The 20,827-nt window shown below is 41.6% G+C and overlaps 2 protein-coding genes across 2 annotated transcripts in view; one reads left to right on the top strand and one right to left on the bottom strand.

Annotated features, from left to right (window-relative positions):
* The window catches only part of fancc (FA complementation group C), a 158,973-nt gene that overhangs the window by 82,110 nt on the left and 56,036 nt on the right, over positions 1–20,827 (top strand). Inside the window, exons 6-7 of the mRNA XM_080188801.1 lie at positions 2,835–2,899; positions 6,467–6,631. Coding sequence (XP_080044927.1) covers positions 2,835–2,899; positions 6,467–6,631 — 230 coding nt within the window. The remainder of the gene's footprint in view (positions 1–2,834; positions 2,900–6,466; positions 6,632–20,827) is intronic.
* Positions 3,376–20,827, bottom strand: part of aopep (aminopeptidase O (putative)) — a 362,002-nt gene continuing 344,550 nt past the window's right edge. Inside the window, exon 18 of the transcript XR_013886678.1 lies at positions 3,376–3,662. The gene's annotated coding sequence lies outside the window, so the exon portion shown is untranslated. The remainder of the gene's footprint in view (positions 3,663–20,827) is intronic.

The following is a 20,827-nucleotide window of genomic DNA, read 5'->3' on the forward strand; positions in this document are numbered from 1 at the left end:
ACCACCTGCAAGTTCCCTCCAAGCCATTCACCACCCTGACTTGGAAATATATCATCGTTCCTTCGCATTCGCTGGGTCATCATCATGGAATTCCCTCCCTAACACCATTGTGGATCAACCACAGCACATGGACTGCAACAATTCAAGAAGGCAGCTCACCACCACCTTCTCAAGGGCAATTAGGGACGGGCAATAAATGCTGGCCAGCCAGCATCGTTCATATCCCACGAATGAAAATTTCCGTATGGATCTAGCACCTTCAGGAAGAGTAAGAATTTTAAATTGAGTTGCTCAATGTACTATCTTGGAAAAGTGGGGCAAAAGGCTGCATGCCCATCTTACCATATGAATATGGCTGTGATGGGTCAGTCATATTGGAGGCATGAACCCACTTCTCCCTCTCCCCATCTCCTAGAAGCTCAGGAAATCCTGGGGCCATCTGGTGAAATGGTGCTCTTTCATGGCTTTTCCAATCTGGGAAATTGATGTTTCCCAAGGGCAGGTATCAGCAAAATTTACTCTTGCATCTTGAAGGGTCCAATTTTCTTTCCTCTCTATATCACTATAATTGTAAATAGATCCCATGGTTCTGAGGATACAGGAATCGGAATCAGACAATAGAAAATAATATTATCATTATAAAAACAAAATACTGGAGATCTGAAGTAAAAAAGAATTTCAATTTTCCAGTTCAGTTCACCATCTTGTTTCCAGACACCCATTTCTGTCCTCGGCCTGCTGCAGTAACCCAGTGAAACCTGTTGCAGGCATGAGGAACGGCATGTCATTTTCTGATTAGGCACCTTAATGCCTCCTGGACTCAACATTGAATTCAACAATCTCAGACTATGAGCTTTGTCCTCTATTCTGAGCTTTACAGCCACCCCACCTCCCAACCACTGCAAGTGCCAGGCTATAAATGTTTCCATGTTTTTGCTTTCACACAAGGTTGACTTTTATTTTATTGTTAGCACCTACTCGAGACTAATGCTTTGTTTACTGCCATTACAACTCCCTTTTCCTTTGCTTCCATGACATCTTTGTCATTTAATCCCCCGGGTCCTCTAACCCATCCCTGACCTACCATTTTGTTTTCCCTGACCCTCCCCACATTTGAACAGCATAAAACCCATCATATTCCTACCACCAGTTCTGAAGAAGTCATATTGCACTCAAAACATTAACTCTTGTTTCTCTCTCCACAGATGCTACCAGACATGCATGGTTTTCTTTTTTATGGTTGTTTTTCTGGCTGGATGATATACAGTAGTGTTCCCCAGCAGTTGGTTTTGGGACCACTGCTTTTCTTGATGTATATTAATGATAAAGCTTGGAGTACAATTTCAAAATTGGCACATGATACAAGAGTTGGAACTATAGTGTACTGAAAGGAAGGTAATGATAGACATCCAGAGTTTCATACTTTGGCTAGTGGAATGGGTGGACAAGTTGCAGATGAAATTTAAATGAATGGATACTTTTAGTAGGAAGAATGAGGATAGGTAATAAAAACTAGAGTTACAATTCTGATGAGGTGCAGAAACAGAGGGATCTCGGATTATATGTGCAGAAATCATTCAAAATGGCAGGGCAGATTGAGAAAGTGGCTAAAAAGATATAGGTGACCCAGGGGTTTGTAAACAGAGGCATAAAATCCTTACAGTGCAGAAGAAGGCCATTTGGCGCATTGAGTCAGCACCGACCACAATCCCACCCAGGCTCTATCCCCGTAATCCCACATATTTACCCTAGCTAGCCCCCCCCCGACACTAAGGGGTAATTTAGCACGGCGAATCCACCTAGCCCGTTCATCTTTGAAGTGTGGGAGGAAACCGGAGCACCCAGAGGAAACTCATGCAGACATGGGGAGAACATGCAAACTCCACACAGTCACCCAAGGCCGGAATTGAACTTGGGTCCCTGGCGCTGTGAGGTAGCAATGCTAATCACTGTGCCACCGTGTAGCCCTCAAAGTACCAAATAGAGTATGAAAACAAGAAAGTTATAATGAACCTTCGTAAAAGTTTGGCCTCAACTGGGGTATTGTGTCTAATTCTGGGCACTGCCTGTTAGGAACAATGTGAAGGCGTTAGAGATGGTGCACAGAAGATTTACGAAGATGGTTCCATGGAGGGACTTCATTCAGTTCTTTTTGGATGAGAGAAGGTTGTGAAGAGATTTGACATAGGTGTTCAGAATCATGAGGAATCTGGACAGGGTACAGAGTAGAAGAAACTGTTCCAAGTAGCAGAACGATTGAGAACCAGGAGACCCAGATTTAAAGTGATTGGCCTATGAGCCAAAGGCAACTTGAGGGAGAACTTGGAATGCACTGCCTGAGAGCATTATGCTAACAAATTAAATTGTGGCTTTCAAGAGAGAATTGGATAAGTAAAAGAATTGCAGGGCTATGGGGAAAGGGCAGGGGAAATGGGATGAACTAAATTCCTCTTGTAACAAACTGGCATGGACTCAATGGATTAAATGACCTCCTTTGGTGCTGTGACTATTTTATGATTCTACAATTAGTTTAATATTCTAAGTGTAGAATCATTTTCTTTTGGGAGGAAAATTGGAGTCAATCTAAACTATCAACCCTCTAGTTTCCTCTTCAGACAGGAAGTGTTGGCCTCATCAACCATTTTGTTTTAATATGATACCTCATTTTGACTATTTCTTCCTTTTTACATACAACTTGCATTAGCTATTATGCCCGTGATTAAAATAGAACCTTTGAACACGGGAAAATCTAAGTGAAATCCCCCTCGTGGTCAAGGAAATTTGATAGCTTGTGATTTTATTGTTTATGATGATTGCCTATTTTTGTTTTCCAGATGGTCTCCTCTGTAGTTAAGGAACTTCAAGGCTTTCAGTGTGACAGACGTTCTTTGTTTCTAACGTAGGTAATTGGTTTGAGATCTGATGTGAAATTGTTTAAACGCGTATCCAAATAAACTTTTACATTGGCTACTAATGAACATTTAAATTGTGGATCAAATTTCACTGTGCTAAACCTTTCTGCACTCTTAATAGAGGGGGAAATTTGCATATTGAGTTGTTCCTTTTTAGAAGTTTAGTTTCAGTGTAAACCTGATTTTGTAGAAATGTGCTATGAATCACCCTGGAGAGGTGACTTTGAACATTGCACTAGTGCAATGTTCAGTCTTGTTTGCTGAGTGCCTCTAGGCACAATTTAAACCCTTCTTGACATGAGTTTAAATGTCTTTACTGTTGTGAACATAGACCTAAGAATTGAATTGAACAGCAGAGTTGCATTATCATGAGCAGAATCATAATTTCTGTGTTCAAAAAGCATGGTTTAGCTCATCTTAAAAACTACTTTTATTTAAATATAAAAGTATACATTTGCTTCCCCATCCCTTAGACTCGTCTTCTTCACTATGGATGCTGCGGTGGACAGGTGAGCTACTCTTTAAAAAAAGAGCTGCTTGTAGTTGGATATTAGGAAGTGCCTGAACAACAATGAAATTCGATATATTTTAGGATATTTTTGTTTTAATTATCTTTTCTTTCTCTTCACAAACTTGGCCATTTTGCATCTTCCTCTGACAGGTGGGCTGCAATTGGAACTTAATTGCTGTGCAGATATTCATTGGTGTGAACCTGCATCCTGTTGTGTCATTGCATAGCTTGTTGATGTCCTAAAAAAAAAGAAGCCTGTTAATAGTTCAAATAGTTCATCTGTTGGGTATTAAATTTGTTTTTACAATCCTATTATTCCTTACCCTCTAATTGCCATTTCATGTATAAACCACAGAATATTTTTTTAAAAATCCTTTCTTAGGAAGTGTTTGTTCCCCTCCCTAATTGCCATTGAGAGGAAATAGTGAATGGCTATTGGGAATGGGGTTCCAAGATTTTGTCCCAGCGATCATGGATTCAAGTCAGGATAATGTATAGCTTGGAGGGGAAGTTGCATTTTACAGTGTTTCCAGGCATCTGCTGCCCTTGTTGAGGTTCTGGGTTTGGAAGGTGCTGTCTAAGGGGGCTGTTTGAGTTGCACTGTTCATCTTCTATATGGAACACACTGTTGCTGGTGGTGGAAAGAGTGATTATTTAAGGGGGTGGACAGGGGTACAGAACAAGGAGACTACTTTGTGTTAAGTATTGCAGAGGCTGCAGTAACCCAGTCGTCAAGATGTTTGCCAAATCGATGCTTTTCCGATACTGATATTATTTGTGCAATGATCAGTAATAGTTCTGAATAAGTTAAAGAAGAAACTTGTACTTGTGTAGTGTTTTTTTTCATGTCCTCAGCATGACCCAAAACATATATCAAAGCTTTTTAAATGTTTTATTAAATAAGTTATGATAACTTTGGGTCGTAAAACTCAGCTTCTAATTAAAACAAACTATTATCTTGTGTATCCAGGTATAGTTATAGATTCTATCACAAGTCTTGCAATAATTCAACCAGTTGTCTCATTGTGTGACATCTGTTGCAATTCTGTCTCATTTTAGGGAGAAAAGATCTCCTAAGGATTCATTCATTGTTGCTTAGGACATAATGTCTGCAACAACAAATCGAATACTCTTCATTGAAGGCCAGCCATTCTAGAAAACATTTCAGGAGTATTAATGTTCAGCAAAATCAATTTGCATAATTGTTCCTCTCCTACACAATTTTCTAAAAATTGTGCTAATGATACAGCTAGCCGTTTTTAAAACTATTCAACTTTCCAATTAGAAACTTATCGGACAACAAATTTTATGAAATTGGGCACACAAAACGGAAGCAAACTAAAACTATCCTCAGAGCCCTCCACTAAAATCGCAAAGTAACAGACACTGATCAGTAGGCAAGAGCATGCTTTTAGAATGCAAATGAATTAACACAGTTAAGGAAAGCGTCCCTGGCTCCTCAAAACTCTTGAGATCAATAACACACCTATGGTTCAAACCCCAGAGATTCCAGACCATTAATAACCAACCAGACAAAAACGATTAACACACACTTAAAACAATTGCTCCAACACTCGAAAACATCGAAACAGGATGGCTGAAGTCAAATACTGTAAATAAAGGATTAGCATTTGAAACGCGAAGTTCAGGTATAACTGTAGCCCGTTGTGGGGGAGTCTTCAGAGCACTTTCGGGACAGTCCGATTGTATGTCCTGACTGTGCTTCTCCATCGACGTAAAAAGAAAATAAAGCTGTGCCATTATTGAACTTCACCCTGAGTCCGTAGTGGTTGTTTCGCCCACTCATGCTAACAAAACAAAAATAACTGTAACTTTAGTATTTCCAGTGATTTAAGTACCAGGAGATATTAATCATTAAAGGATCATACAGCTCTGAAGAGGCCCTTCGGCCCATTGAGTCCACACTGACACATGAGAAACATCTGAACTCGCACCTTTCCCACCTGCTAGCACTTAGCCCATAGCCCGGAATGTTACGATGTGCCAAGTGCTCATCCAGATACTTTTTAAAGGATGCGAGGCAACCTGCCTCTACTTTCCTCCCAGGCAGCGCGTTCCAGACTGTCATCATTCTCTGGGTAAAATGGCTTTTCCTCACATTTCCCTTAAATCTCCTGCCCCTCACCTTGCACCTATGTCTTGTTGTGACTGACCCTTCAACAAAGGGGAACAGTTGCTCCTTACCAACTCTGTCCATGTCTCTCAATCTTGCACACCTTGGTCAGGTCACTCCTCAGTCTTCTCTGCTCCAGCAGAAACAACCCAAGAGTGCGCAACCTCTCTTCATAACTTAAATGTCCTATCCAGGCAGCATCCTGGTGAATTTCCTCTGCACCCCTTCCAGTGCAATCATGTTCTTCTATAATGTGGCAACCAGAACTGCACACAGTACTCTAGCTGTGGCCTCATCAAAGCTCTATAAAACTCCAACATGACTTCCCTGCTTTTGCAATCTGTGCCTCGATTGATAAAGGCAGGTATCCCATATGCTTTTTTCACTACCCTACTAACATGCCCTTGTGCAGAGATCTGAGGATAAACATGCCAAGGTCCTTTTGTTCCACAGAACTTCCTAGTGTCCTATCATTCACTGAGAACTTCCTTATCAATTCCATCTGCCACTTAGCTCCCCGTTTGACCATTCCATTTAGTTCTTCAGCAATGCTTTTCAAAAACTTCTTAGAATCTATCTAGAATCCCTACAGTACAGGAGGAGGCCATTTGGCCCAGCAATTGGCATCATAGTTTATCTTCCGTGCATGTTTCTGGTGAACATTAAGTCCATGCATGCTAACACCCTTTACCATAATGGCTTTCAGCACCATTCATATCAGGAACGTGCTTAAGATACTACCAACTTGGCACTGTAGGCCGGAGTCTGGGCTGTCTGGCCGGCAGGCAACATCAGGGGCTAAAACAGTCTGGTGAGAGACAGATGTGTATTTCCAGCATTTTCTATTCATTTTATAAACTAGAAAATTTTAAACTTTTTCTTTTAAAACATGAATTTTTTTTTTTGTAGGTTACCACCAGAGCGACGGAGGAGCTACTCTGTTCTCTGCCTACCTATTCTCACATTACCTGAAGTTTTTCCATTGGTGGAAGCTCTTCTGACTTGTCATGAAGATGGTTTGGAGGAAACTCTTAGTGCAGAATTTCTAGAGTGTGTCAGCAATGGCCTTCTTCGGTAAGTGGACTCAAGATTGTGAAAATATGTCTTTATGTTCCTGGCAGGCAATTCAGGAGTACTGTCAAATCTGACACAATTGAAGTGGCGATGCAGCAACAATAGTTTTTACCCATCAGAAAAGACTGAACAGGTTGTTTTATTTTCTGTAGATAAGAGATTGAGAGGGTGACCTAATAGAAGTATTTCCTGATAGAGGTGTTTAAAATTATGAAATGTTTTGATGATGTAGATGCAGAGAAGATGTTTCCATTTGTGGAATGTCCAAAATTCAGGTCAATAAATAGAAGATAAGTTACTAATCCAATAGGGAATTCAGGTGAAATTTCTTTATTTGGAGGGTGGTTAGAATGTGGAACTTGTTACCCTATAGAGTGGTCAAAGCAAACAATTTTGAGCATCTAAGGGGAAGTTAGATAAAGATATAAGTTAAAAGAAATAGAAGGTTAAGCTGGTATAGGGGTGTGAGAGCTTGTGTGGAGCACAAACACCAGCGTGGACTGTTTCTGTGCTGTACATTGTAACAAATGGAAACTTGCATTTATATAGTACCTTTTACATATAGTACCATAGAACCCTATGGTGCAGAAAGAGGCCCTTCGGCCCATCAAGTCTGCACTGAACACAATCCCACCCAGGCCCTACCCCCATATCCTTACATGTTATGCCCACTAATCCCTCTAACCTACGCATCCCTGAATACTAAGGGGCAATTTCTTAGCAGGACCAATCAACCTAACCCACACATCTTTGGACTGTGGGAGGAAACCGGAGCACCCGGAGGAAACCCACACAGACACGAGGAGAATGTGCAAACTCCACACAGACAGTGATCCAAGCTGGGAATCGAACCCCGGACCCTGGAGCTGTGAAGCAGCAATGCTAACTACTGTGCTACTGTGCCGCCCGATGGAATAAAAAGCAAAGGGAAGGAGTGGTGATGACCATATCACAGTCAAAGAATATTAAGCAGGGTCTTAAAGCAAAAGGAATGGGTAGAATAGTTTGGGGTGTGAATTCCAGTGTGTATGGAACCTAGATAGCTGCTTATGATGGGGTCAAGGGTGGGGGAAGTGATGCATTTAGCTGGAGCCAAAGAAATAGTGTGTTAGGATGCAGAGAGTTGCCAGATTGAAGAGGTAGGGAGGGATGAGGCCATCCAAGGATATGCATTTGGATGTGCTGGGGATTGGTAATTCGTTTATAACAAGTGTATGACAGTTCTTCCTGTCATTCCTCCACATTATCATCCAGATCATTGATATAGATCATTGATATCGGACCCAACACTGATCCCTGTGGCACACCACTAGTCACAGGCCTCCACTCAAAGAAGCAATCCTCCACTACCACTCGCTGGCTTCTTCCATTGAGCCAATGTCTAATCCAATTTACTACCTCTCCATGTATACCTAGCGACTGAACCTTCCTAACTAACCTCCCTTGTCAAAGGCCTTACTGAAGTCCATGTCAACAACGTCCACTGCCTTCCCTTCATTCACTTTCCTGGTAACCTCCTCAAAAAACTCTGGTTAAACATGACCTACCATGCACAAAGCCATGTTGACTCTCCCTAATAAGTCCCTGTCCATCCATGTATTTGTAGATCCTATCTCTTAGTACTTCTTCCAATAATTTACCTACTACTGACGTCAAACTTACCAGCCTATAATTTCCCAGATTACTTTTTGAGCCTTTTTTAAACAACGGAACAATATGAGCTATCCTCCAATCATCCGGCATCTCACCCGTGGATACCGACATTTTAAATATATCTGCCAGGGCCCCTGCAATTTCAATACTAGTCTCCTTCAAGGGCCGAGGTAATACCCTATCCGGTCCTGGAGATTTATCCACTCTGATTTGCCTCAAGACGGCAAGCACCTCCCACCTTTAATCTGTATAGGTTCCATGACCTCCCTACTTGTTTGCCTTATTCCGTAGACTCCGTGCCAGTTTCCTTAGTAAATACGGATGCAACATGAGTAAATGGATAATACAGCTAACATTGCCTTGTTTGAGTAAACTTTTAATTTATAGATGAATTGAGGTATCTGAAGGTAGAGCTCCAAAATCTCCATTATTCTGTTTGAATAAATCAGTTCAAACAAAAACTGTGCAATGACATTGTGCTGAAACCTCTTTTTCAATATTGGAATTTTTTGGATCAAAGATTAAAAAGGGTTTTAATAACGCCTGGAAACATCTCATTATTTTAAGTTTTAGTCTAGAAGATGTTGGCTGAAGAACCTGGTTACTGGCTGCTACCTGTTTATAGTAATACACTCCATGACAAAATCCCCTCTCCTAACTAAAATGATTTGCAATTATACTTGTTTTCTCCCAGACTAAACAGGATGTTTTCATTCCCACTAACGATCTTGATAGCCTTGTTACAGTGCTACTCAACTAAAGTGCTTTATTATAAGTTGTCCATTTAATAATAGATGATCTTGAGTTACGAAGCCATCTTGCAACAATATTTATTGCTGCTTTTCTTGCAGTCAAATCTAATCGACCTTTTCAATTTCAATGAGTATGCCATTTTAAAAACTGTGGACCATTAATATGTAATGGAGAGGGCTTGATGATGCAGTATGAGAATAACAGTAAAATGGGTTTTTTGCTGCATCTTGTACACGTAACATTAAGACATACATGTTTGCCTCTGCTAAGCGATAACATTTCTGAACCTAAAGATTCTTGTTTCAAACTAGTGACCTAATCTTGACTGACGTTTCAGAACTGTACTGAGGGAGTGCTATACTGTTAGAGGTGTCAGTTTTCATGTTAAGCCATGAGCCAACTGTCTTTTCAGCTTTAGATAAAAGATCCTATGTTGATATTTTAAAACAAACAGGGGGCTTCTCCCAGGTGTCATAGCCAACAATGATCCAGACAACACTATAATAAATAGATTATAAAAGTAAAATACTGTGAGTGCTGAAAATCTGAAATAAAAATAGAAAATACTAGGAATATTCAGCAGGTCTGGTGACATCTGTGGAGAGAGAAACAGAGTTCGTGTTTCAGGTTGATAACCGTTCTGCATGGTATACTTACAGCAATAAGAACATAAGAAATAGGAGTAGGCCATCCAGCCCTTCGAGCCTGCCCCGCCATTCAATAAGATCATGGCTGATCTGTCGTGTCTCAGTTCCACATTCCCGCCCTCTCCCCATAACCCTTAATCCCCTCGCTTATCAAAAACCCATCAACCCGCGTCTTAAAAATATTTAGCGAGGCAGCCTCCACCACCTCAACGGGCAGAGAATTCCAGAGATTCACCACCCTTTGAGTGAAGAAGTTCCTCCTCAACTCTGTTCTAAACCGCCCCCCCTTTATCTTGAGGCTGTGCCCCCTAGTCCTACTGTCCTTTCTGAGCGGGAAGAGCCTCTCCACCTCTATCCTATTAAAATGACTCCACTTTAGTAAGTGAGTGACGTGGTATAATACTCTAGTTGTTATCAAACACAAAAGGGCTCTTGCAGTGTCCATCATAAAGATGTTGGGAATGCTGCTCTATGCAGCAAGTTCCTGTGCTAAAATGAACCGTGAATGCCATGGAGTTGGAATGGACTGCTGGAAACCTGTATAATGTTACATTTTTTAAAAAATCCGTGAATGCACAACATCTCTTTTCATTGAATCTCAGGGTTATATTGGAAGGAGAGAGTATGCTGTAGTCTAAGTTCTTTCTCCTGAAATGTTCTTTCAAATAGAAGCCATACACTTGCAGTGTAATGGACATTCCATTTACAATTTGGTACAATTTAAGTACAATTTACTTAAGAACTCAGCATAGTGAGCCTAGTGTGTAAGAAACATGTTGGATCTGAGCACTATAGATACTTTAAGGACGTTTTCATGCCCCATGCTAGTGGAGTCACAGAGCAGGCCACAGGGTTCAGTGATCCAACCATCTCCCATCTTCAGCCTCCCTTTCCAATGAAGCCCTTGGATATGTTGTCACCTCCTAAATCTGTTCCCATCTTCCCCCAAACTCTGTGTTTAAAATTCCAGTCAAGTGTTTTTTGATTTATTATTGTCACATGTATTAGTATGTGTGATTACTAATCACACATCACAAATTAGTATACAGTAAAAAGTATTGTTTCTTGCACACTATACAGACAAAGCATACTGTATATAAAGAAGGAAAGGAAAGAGTGCAGAATGTAGTGTTACAATCATAGCTAGGTTGTAGAGAAAGATCAAATTAGTGCAAAGTAGGTCCACTCAAAAGTCTGATGGCAGCAGGGAAGAAGCTGTTCTTGAGTCATTTGGTATGTGTCCTCAGACTTTTGTATCGTTTTCCCGACGGAAGAAGATGTAAGAGAGTATGTCTGGGGTGCGTGAGGTCCGTCATTTATGCTGGTTGCTTTGCCGAGACAGTGAAAAGTGTAGACAGTGTCAATGGATGGGAGGCTGGTTTGCGTGATGAACTGGGCATCATTCGTGACACTGTCGTTTTTTCAGTCTTGGAGAGAGCAGGAGCCATACCAAGCTTTGATACAACCAGAAAGAATACTTTCTATAGTGCATCTGTAAAAGTTGGTGAGATTCGTAGCTAATATGCCAAATTTCCTTAGTCTTCTGAGAAAGTGGAGATGTTGTGGGCTTTCTTACCTACAGCATGGTACGGAGGGACCAGGACAGGTTGTTGGTGATCTGGACACCTAGAAACTTGAAGCTCTCGACCATTTCCACTTCGTCCACATTAATGTAGACAAGGGCATGTCCTCCACTCCGCTTCCTGAAATTGATGGCAGTCGCCATCATTTTGTTAACATTGAGTGAGAGATTATAATCGTCATGTCCAGTTCACCAGATTCTCTATCTCTTTCCTGTATTCTGTCTCGTCATTGTTTGAGATCTGATCCACTATGGTGGTGTCATCAGCAAAATTAAAAATTGAGTTTGAGAGGAATTTGTCCACACAGTCATAGGTGCATAAGGAGTATAATAAAGGGCTGAGGACACAGTCTTGTGGTGCACTGGTATTGAGGATGATCATGGAGGAGGTGTTGTTGCTTATCCTTACTGATTACAGTCTGTGGGTTAGGAAGTCTAGGATCCAGTTGCAGAGGGAGGAGCCAAGCCATGGAGTTTGGAGATGAGCTTCATATGAATAATGGTGTTGATGGCTGAGCTGTAGTCAATAAATAGGAGTTTGACATAGGTGTCTTTGTTATCGAAGTGTTCCAAGAGTTGACTGTAGAGCCAAGGAGATGGCATCTGTTGTGTTATGGTAGTAGGCGAACTGTAATGGATCCAGGTAATCTGAGAGGCCAGAATTGATTTGTGCCATGATTAATCTTTTGAAGCACTTCATAATGATGGATGTCAGAGCCACTGGATGATAGTCATCAAGGCACATTACCAGGCTTTTCTTTGGTACCGGGATGATGAAGCAAGTATTGACGTCAGATTATTGTAAAGAGAGGTTGAAGATGTCTGTGAATACCCCTGCCAGCTGGTCTATGCAGGATCTGAGGGCTCATCTGGGTGACCATCCAGGCCAGTCACTTTCCATGGGTTGACTTTTGAGAAGACTGCTCTGACGTCTGGGATGGTGACTTCGGATATGGGTTTGTCCGAGGTTTCCGGGTTGGAGGGCTTGCTCTCGCTGACCTCTTGCTCAAAATGGACATAGAATGCATTGACCTCTTCAGGGAGAGGTGCATTAGTGCCGGTGATTTTACATGCCTTCATTTTGTAGCCTGTTATATCTTGCAGACCTTGCCATAGGCGGTGGGAGACCGTGTGGCTAACCTAGGACTCTAGCTTGGTCTGATACAGCTTTTGGCATCTCTGATGGATCTCCATGGATCATATCTGGATTTCTTGTATAGGTCAGTGTTGCCTGACTTGAATGCCTGAGACTTGCACTTCAGGAAGCAGTGGATATTCCTGTTCATCCATGGTTTCCAGATGGGAACCACACAGATTTGTTTCTTTGGCATACAGTCTTCTACCTGCTCACTAATGAAGTCAGTTACTATATTGGTGTACTCCTTCAGATTGACTGTTGAGTTATTAAAAACTGACCAGTCTACTGACTCAAAGCAGTCCCATAGGAGATCATCCGATTCCTCGGACCAATGTTGCATGGGTTTCTTTAACGGATTCTCCCATTTCAGTTTTTCCTTGTAAGCTGGGAGCAGCAACACAGCCTCGTGTTCTGATTTACCAAACTGTGGGTGAGTGATAGAGTGGTAGGCGTGTTTGATATTTATACAGCAGTGGTCTGGAATGTTTGATGGAATAGGAGACATGTTGGTGGTATCTTGGTAGGACTCTGTTGAGCTTGGCCTGATCGATGTCCCTGACCGCGATGAACAAGGCCTTGGGATGCCACTGCCACGGTACAGGAAAAGTTCTTACCAAAGTCACATTATATCCAGTGTGACTATGACAAAGGTAAACATTTCCTTCTTGTCCTTCTCCATCTGTTTGCAGCCTTCGACATGATTGACCACATTCTCCTCATCCACTGCCTCTCCACTGTCATCCAGCTCAATAGGATTGCTGTCTATGGTTCCATTCTTATCTCTCTATTCGTAGCTGGAGATTCACTTACAGCGCCTTCTCTTCCTGCTTTTGCATCATTACCTTGGGTTGTGGGCCATTCTTAATAGTGGCTCCCCACCAAAGCGTCTATCCATGGCCCCCTCCTATTTCACATCTGCATGTTATCCCTAATTGACATCATCTGAAGACATAGTGTTACTTTTCACCTATAAACATGATGAAAACCAGCTGTATCTCACCACCACCTCTTTTGACTACTCCACTATTGCTAGATTATCTGACCGCTAACCTGATATCCAGTACTGGATGAGCAGAAATTTCAATTAAACACTGGGAGAGCTGAAGCCCAAACACTTTTTTCCGTAGTTATTGACTCCATCCCTCGCTGGCTGGAAGATTTGCCAACACTGGTCTAATTTCAGATGAGTAGTACCATTGGAGATTCAGCAGCATGTTTATCTGCAGTCCGTAAATACATCACAATAACACACTATAATTTTGGACTTTTAAACTGGATGAAATATAATAAAATGATAAGCAGCCATCTTGCAGCTATCTAGACTCACCTGTAGCTATGTGACCTGGAAGTTGATCAGATCTGAAATCCAACCTACCTAGTCTCTCAGAAAATATGGAATTTTTTAAATCTATAGACGTTCACCCCTCCTCCACTCCAGTCATCAAACAGAGGAGAGGTTTATAATATGGTTAACAAAAACACATTTAACATAATTGGACTTATTCATAAAATTTTCTTTTGGATCGTGGAGTGATTTGAATGATGTCTTTTTCATTGGAGGCCTATTCATGTTGAGAAAATTGTTGCAATTTTTCTGCAGTGCTGAGCTTGCAAAGCTCGGCTTCTTTCGTCATCTGCATGTTACTTTGTCTGCATGGTTGCAAATTCCAAGATCCAGACATTTTTTCTTCATTTCCAACACATCTGGCGTGACAAACTCTGCAGCTTCCTAGAACCCCAAATTCTTCTATTTCAGAATTTATAAATAATTTCAGCTGGATGTAGATGTAACTGAGGCTTAGATCCTCCAGTGCCTCATTGTCTCCCTTTAGCACCTTCTCCTAGTTATGTGAAGTCAGCTCTGTTTCCCACCATAAGGCAGCACAATTCCTGGCATAAGAAAAAGTGAAAGGTAATCAGTATAAAACTCTAATGGAAAATGGGCTGCAGCAGACAGAGCGACAAATTCTGAGTAAAACTTACAAAGAGTGTCGCAGAAAAAGAATGCAGCAAAGAAAAGAAACCTTTAGATAAAACCACATGTTAAACCTCAAGATCCCGGAGCTCACTGCACTCCTCCATCAGAAAAAACTGATTTGATTTAGTATTGTCACATGTATTGGGGTACAGTGAAAAGTAATGTTTCTTGTGTTTACAGACAAAACATACCGTTCATAGAGTATATAGGGGAGGGGCGAAGGAAAGGAGGGTTTGCAGAATGGTTACAGTCATAGCTAGGGTGTAGAGAAAGATCAGCTTAATATTTGGTAGGTCCATTCAGAAGTAATGGCAGCAGGGAAGAAGCTGTTCTTGAGTTGGTTGGTACATGAACTCAGGCTTTTGTATCTTCACAGACCTTAAATGTTATATCCCCAGAGATGTTGCTAGACCTGCTGAATGTTTCCCAGTAGTTTCTGTTTTTGTTTCAAAATCTTCAGCATCTGCAGTATTTTGCTTTTGGAAAAATAAGTGAGTGTCTTGTCAGTTATATGTTGCTGTTGTCTCTTAACTCCCAGCTACACTTGCTGCATTACTCAGTGAATTTAAATTGAGACTCTCTCTTCACCCCCCCCGCCCCAACCTCCAACTATCTCAGACACTGTTATCATCATCATCATCAGCCCCGTGGGCACTATTGTTGGCGTTAGTATCTTTAAGTTTGGCAAGTAAAAATTGGTCAGGATTCCCATTATAATCTTAGAATTCTGCTAGACTTGCAGATGGGGCAATGGGTTGAATTACTTCGTAATGCTGCGTTCTAACATTCATAGTCAAGACCTAGATGTGATTACATATTACTTGAATAAATTATGGGGTGATGGTTGACACTAAACAACTGTACCCATATTGAATACCCACAAGAGATGTGAAAATTGGCAGAAAGAGGAGGGAAAAAGAAATTATTGCAGCTTTTGTTTACCTCTAATAAATTTTGTTACCTTTAAGTAACTATTTTTTTAAGGTCCGGCACTGATGTGGATACAAATGGGCGTGCAGAGGAAAATATATTGTATCAACACTTTGTTAGCTAAATATAATTTACAGTAACTCATGAAAGTTGGTATTAAATTATACCTCTTCTATTTTTGTAAGCTTTGCCTCTTACGATAACAGTAAGTTAGGTCCTATGAAATGGAGTACATCATTTATAGGTTCCTTGCCCACCAGCATATCATGTAAAGCAAATTCTGTATAAAGTACTGCTTGGTAGAGCAATCCTTTTGTATAGCTTCCAAAGACAGCACTGTAGAACCTATAATGCCAGTGTGTGTGCCAAACCAAATATTTTTGTTTAAAAATCTGAAAAAGGAACTAATTGGACTGTAATCTTTACAAGTGAAGTAATCTCACGTCTTCCAGCACAGCCTGCTGCCACGTTTGAGTTTTCCTATTTAACAATGATTTGTTTTCTCACAGTTTGCTCATTCTCAGGAATATGATGTTTCTGTACTTAGAAATATAATACGTGGTCAGGAACAGAGGTAGTTATAAGTCATCTGTATTTGCATGCATAGAACATAGAACATTACAGCGCAGAACAGGCCCTTCGGCCCACGATGTTGCGCTGACCAGTTAAAAAGCAATGACCCTAACCTAAACCAAACCCTTTCCATCCATAAACCTATCCACGGATCTCTTAAACGCCCCCAAACTAGGCGCATTTACAACTGCAGCAGGCAGGGCATTCCAATCCCTCACCACCCTCTGGGTAAAGAACTTACCCCTGACATCCGTCCTATAACTACCACCCCTTAATTTAAAGCTATGCCCCCTCGTGCTAGCTTTCTCCATCCGAGGAAAAAGGCTATCACTGTCCACCCTATCTAAACCTCTAATCATCTTATATGTTTCAATAAGGTCCCCTCTTAGCTGCCTTCTTTCTAACGAAAGCAACCTCAAATCCCTCAGTCTCTCCTCCATAGTACCTCCCCTCCATACCAGGCAACATCCTGGTAAACCTCCTCTGCACCCTCTCCAAAGCCTCCACATCCTTCCTATAATGTGGGGACCAGAACTGCACACAATACTCCAAGTGCGGCCGCACAAGAGTTTTGTACAGTTGCAACATGACGCTGCGGCTCCTAAATTCAATCCCCCTACCAATAAACGCCAAGACACCGTATGCCTTCCTAACAACCCTATCTACTTGATTCCCAACTTTCAGGGATCTATGTACACATACACCTAGATCCCTCTGTTCATCCACACTATTCAGAGTCCTACCGTTAGCCCTATGCATGGACATTAGAAAAGTAGTTTAGCTTTAAGTAAGCTTAATTTTGTGTTTCTGTGTAAGAAAATTTTCAAATTGCAGCTAGCTTATCTCAAACAAAGGTAATTCATAGAGTTTAAGGAAAGACTAGACTGTTGATTAGCAACTGGGGACCCAGTCCTTCTGTACCAGAGAAGAAGCTCTCAAAGAAATTGCCAGCAGAGAGGTTGGACAATGGGCAGCAAGCAAGACCCAGAAGCGAACAAAGACAGAGTTCTAGAAACTAGAGAATGAAGACAAGTTCCAAGAAAACTGAAGTCAAAGGGACAATAGGAACTGGAATCTGAGCACGGTACTGTTAAGGAAAGGGGCAGAGGGAGGCTCCCAATCAAAGATAGAGCTGAAGGGGATATACTTGGTGAAATTTGGCTAACGAGAAGCCAGATAGCTGAAATAATCCTACTGTTGGTGATACCTTATTACCTGTGAAGCAGTAGTGTTCTGCTGGCATGGCTGGATACCTGAGAGATTGTGTAGAAGCTTGAATGCATGTGGTAATCCAAGGCAGGGGAATACTGAAAGGAAAGATTGAGTCTGGAAATGGATCCTTGGTGAAGCATCTGAGAGAGAGCTTTCTTTTTGGGAGAAGGCATGTTTTTCAAAAGTGGAGTTTGGAAACACTCGTGGGAATCAGAGTTCCACTGAGACCAGTTGGTTCACAGTGTGATAAACATCTGGGAGGATTTGATGAGAAATCTAAAGATGTTGTATTGGGTGTCATCTGCCATTTGGTTTCAGAGGGGAGTTTGTCTGACCACAGTTGGCATGTTGGTTTGCAAGGGCCTGTGAACTAAACAAGGACATTATAGTACAAGATATATTTTGTAACTTGTGTTCGCCATACAAATCTGTCTACATATTTGAAGATACAGGTGGGGATAAGGAGTATTGTATGACAATCAGTCTTTTCATGTTTAATAAATGTTTTAGTCTTCTGTTAAAAGTTAATTGGCAGTTTGGCTCTGTTCATCCATGTCCTGAAACAAAAAATAAAAGTTACAGCCTAGCAAGGCAGGGATCCATTCTCGGACTTGACTGTCCAATAGCCACGTCATCTGGGGTCGTAACAGTATCCCCTGCAAACTCAACTTTGTGCCATTCCATTCCTCTGATTACTCACTACGTACAGCTTTGTCCATTGAACTGACCTTTAAATGGCATATCCTAAACATTGAAGCTTATTATCTGTGCAACATCACTCATGTTCATTCCAATCTCAACCATTCCATTGCTGGAACCCTTGCATGTGACTGTGCCACCTACAGACTTGATAATTTGAATATTGTGCCTCTTGGCCTTCTATTCTTGAACCTTCATGAACTCAATTAGTCCAAAACTCATTGCCTGTATTCTTTCCCACATAAAGACCTCATTCATCATTCCTGAAATAGGTTCGCTATCCTCCTGTGCATTTAAAGATGTTGTCTTTAGCCTACTCAGTTGCTGCAATGTCATCAATTCTGAAATACTCTTTCAAACTTTGATCCTCTTGCTCTGGCGATGTGTTAATCCTTCACCTCTTCACTTCCATTTAGTTTTCAATAACCCTTCTTAAACTTTCCCTTCCTGAGTATTTTGTTTCTGTGATTGGTGATGCACCTTAGGATGGTCTTATTTTAAAAGACAGTTGGCTCAGATTTTAAGGTAAGGATAATGGGGAGGCTGTTAGCATTAACCATTATTAAAAAGTAAATCAGAAAGCATGCACAGTTAAACATGGAAATCAGGAAGTTACTGTCTGAATTCCCATGCTTTCCTGCTTGGTTTGCTGGAAGTGTGTCATGATTTTTTTAACAGCATGATGAGGCTTAACAACAATCTCGCTCGCTGGGATTCTCTGGCCTCCCTGTAGCATTTTTCTTGGCGGCGAGAGGTGGCGTGCCATTGACTGGAGGTGGGATCTTCTGATCCCACTGCTGTCAATGAGATTTTCCACTGATCCCACTCCACGCCACTGGAAAACACAAAGTGGGGATGTGCTGTCAGTGGGACTAGAAGATCCTGTTAGTGTGAAGGGTTAGAAGATTGTGCTGTCTGACACTGAAAATTTACTTAAAATGTTGGGTCACGTTGCTTTAAATTTTAATTGTTGGAAATTAAACACTAAGATACATTTTTAATTTTTTCTTCCTATCTTTATGGAGTCAGACCCGTGTGCCATGTGCTAGTGAGGCTAGGAATAGGAAGATGGCGCACCTCAACATGCGGCTAAACAGCTGGCGTAGGAGGGAGGGTTTCAGATATCTGGACCATTGGGGTCTTTTCTAGGGCAGATGGGACCTGTACAAGAAGGATGGGTTGTACCTAAACTGGAAGGGCATAAGTATCCTGGCTGGGAGGTTTGCTAGTGTCACACAGGAGGATTTAAACTAGTTTGGCAACTAAAGTGAAGGTGAATTAGCTGAAGGGGAACTCGAGAGTATGGCCAGTAAGACTCAGAGAAAGAGCAGGCAGGTTGGGGTTGCTAATCAGAAAGGGTCTGATGGACTGAAGTGCAATTGTTTCAATGCGAGAAGTGTAACAGATAAGGCAGATGAACTTAGAGCTTGGATTAGTACTAGGAACGATAATGCTGTTGCCATTACAGAGACTTGGTTAAGGGAAGGACAGGATTGGCAGCTTAACATTCCAGGATACAGATGGTTCAGGTAGGTTAGAGGGGATGTAAAAGGGTTGGGGGAGTTGCACTATTGGTTAAGGAGAATATCACAGTTATACTGTGGGAGGACACCTTGGAGGGCTCTTACAATGAGGCAATATAGGTAGAGCTCAGGAATAGGAATGCTATAGACCACGCAACTGCCACTGGGAGAGAGAGGAACAGATATGTAGGCAGATTTTGACAAGGTGTAAAAGTAATAGGGTTGATGTGGGAGATTTTTAACTTCCCCTATATTGTTTGGGGCATGGATGGAGCAGAGTTTGTAAGTAGCATCCAGCAGGTGGTCTTGAAACAGCTTGTAGCTAGCCCAACTAGGGAAGGGGCCATACTGGACCTGGTATTGGGGAATGAGCCCAGCCAAGTTGCCGATGTTTCAGTAGGGGAGCAGTTTGTGAACAGTGCCCACAATTCAGTAAGCTTTAAGGCACTGATGGAAAAAGATAATTGTAATCCTGAAGTTAAGCTGCTAAATTGGGGGAAGGCTAATGACAAAATTAGGCAGGAACTGAAGAATGCAGAGTGGGGACAGATGTTTGAGAGCAAATCAACATCTGGCATGTGGGAGGCTTTCAAATGCACGTTGACAGGGATTCAGGACCAGCACATTCCTGTAAGGATGAAGGGTAAGTATGGCAAGTTTTGGGAACCTTGGATAATGAGAGATATTGTGAGTTTAGTCAAAGAGAAAAAGGAAACATTTGTCAAAGCTAAGAGGTTGGGACTGCTCAAAGCAAGTGTGAAATACAAGAAAAGTAGAAAGAAACTTAAGCAATGAGTAAGAAGGGCTAAAAGGGGTCATGAAAAAGCATTGGCCAGCAGGATTAAGGAAAATCCCAAGGCTTTTTATACATATATAAAGAGCAAGAGGGTAGCCAGGGAAAGGGTTGGCCCACTCAAGGACAAAGGAGTGAATCTTTGTGTGGAGCCAGAGGAAATGGGCAAGTTATTAAATGGGTACTTTGTGTCAGTGTTCGCCAAAGAGAAGGACTTGGTGGATGATGAGTCTGGGAAAGGTTTGAGTCATGTTGAGATCAAAAAGGAGGTGGTATTGGGGTTCTTGAGAAATACTAAGGTAGACAAGTCCCCAGGGAATACTGAGAGAGACAAGGGAGGAATTGTTGGGGCCTTAAGAGAAATCTTTGTATCTTCACTGGCTACAGTGAAGATCCCAGAGGATTGGCGAATAGCCAACGTTGTTCCTTTGTTTAAAAAGGGCAGCAAGAACAATCCAGGTAATTATAGGCCGGTGAGCCTTATATCAATGGTAGGGAAATTATTGGAGAAGATTCTTCGAGTTAGGATTTATTCCCACTTGAAAATAAGTGGACGTATTAGTGAAAGGCAACATGGTTTTGTGAAGGGGAGGTCATGTCTCACTAAGTTGATCGAGTTTTTCGAAGAAGTGACGATGATTGATGAGGGTAAGGCAGTGGACGTTGTCCACAAGATCCCGCATGGCAGACTGGTGCAGAAGGTTAAGTTGCATAG

The sequence above is a fragment of the Carcharhinus amblyrhynchos genome, chromosome 5 (genome assembly GCF_965287045.1).
Source record: "Carcharhinus amblyrhynchos chromosome 5, sCarAmb.v2.hapA, whole genome shotgun sequence".
In the NCBI taxonomy this organism is placed as follows: domain Eukaryota; kingdom Metazoa; phylum Chordata; class Chondrichthyes; order Carcharhiniformes; family Carcharhinidae; genus Carcharhinus; species Carcharhinus amblyrhynchos.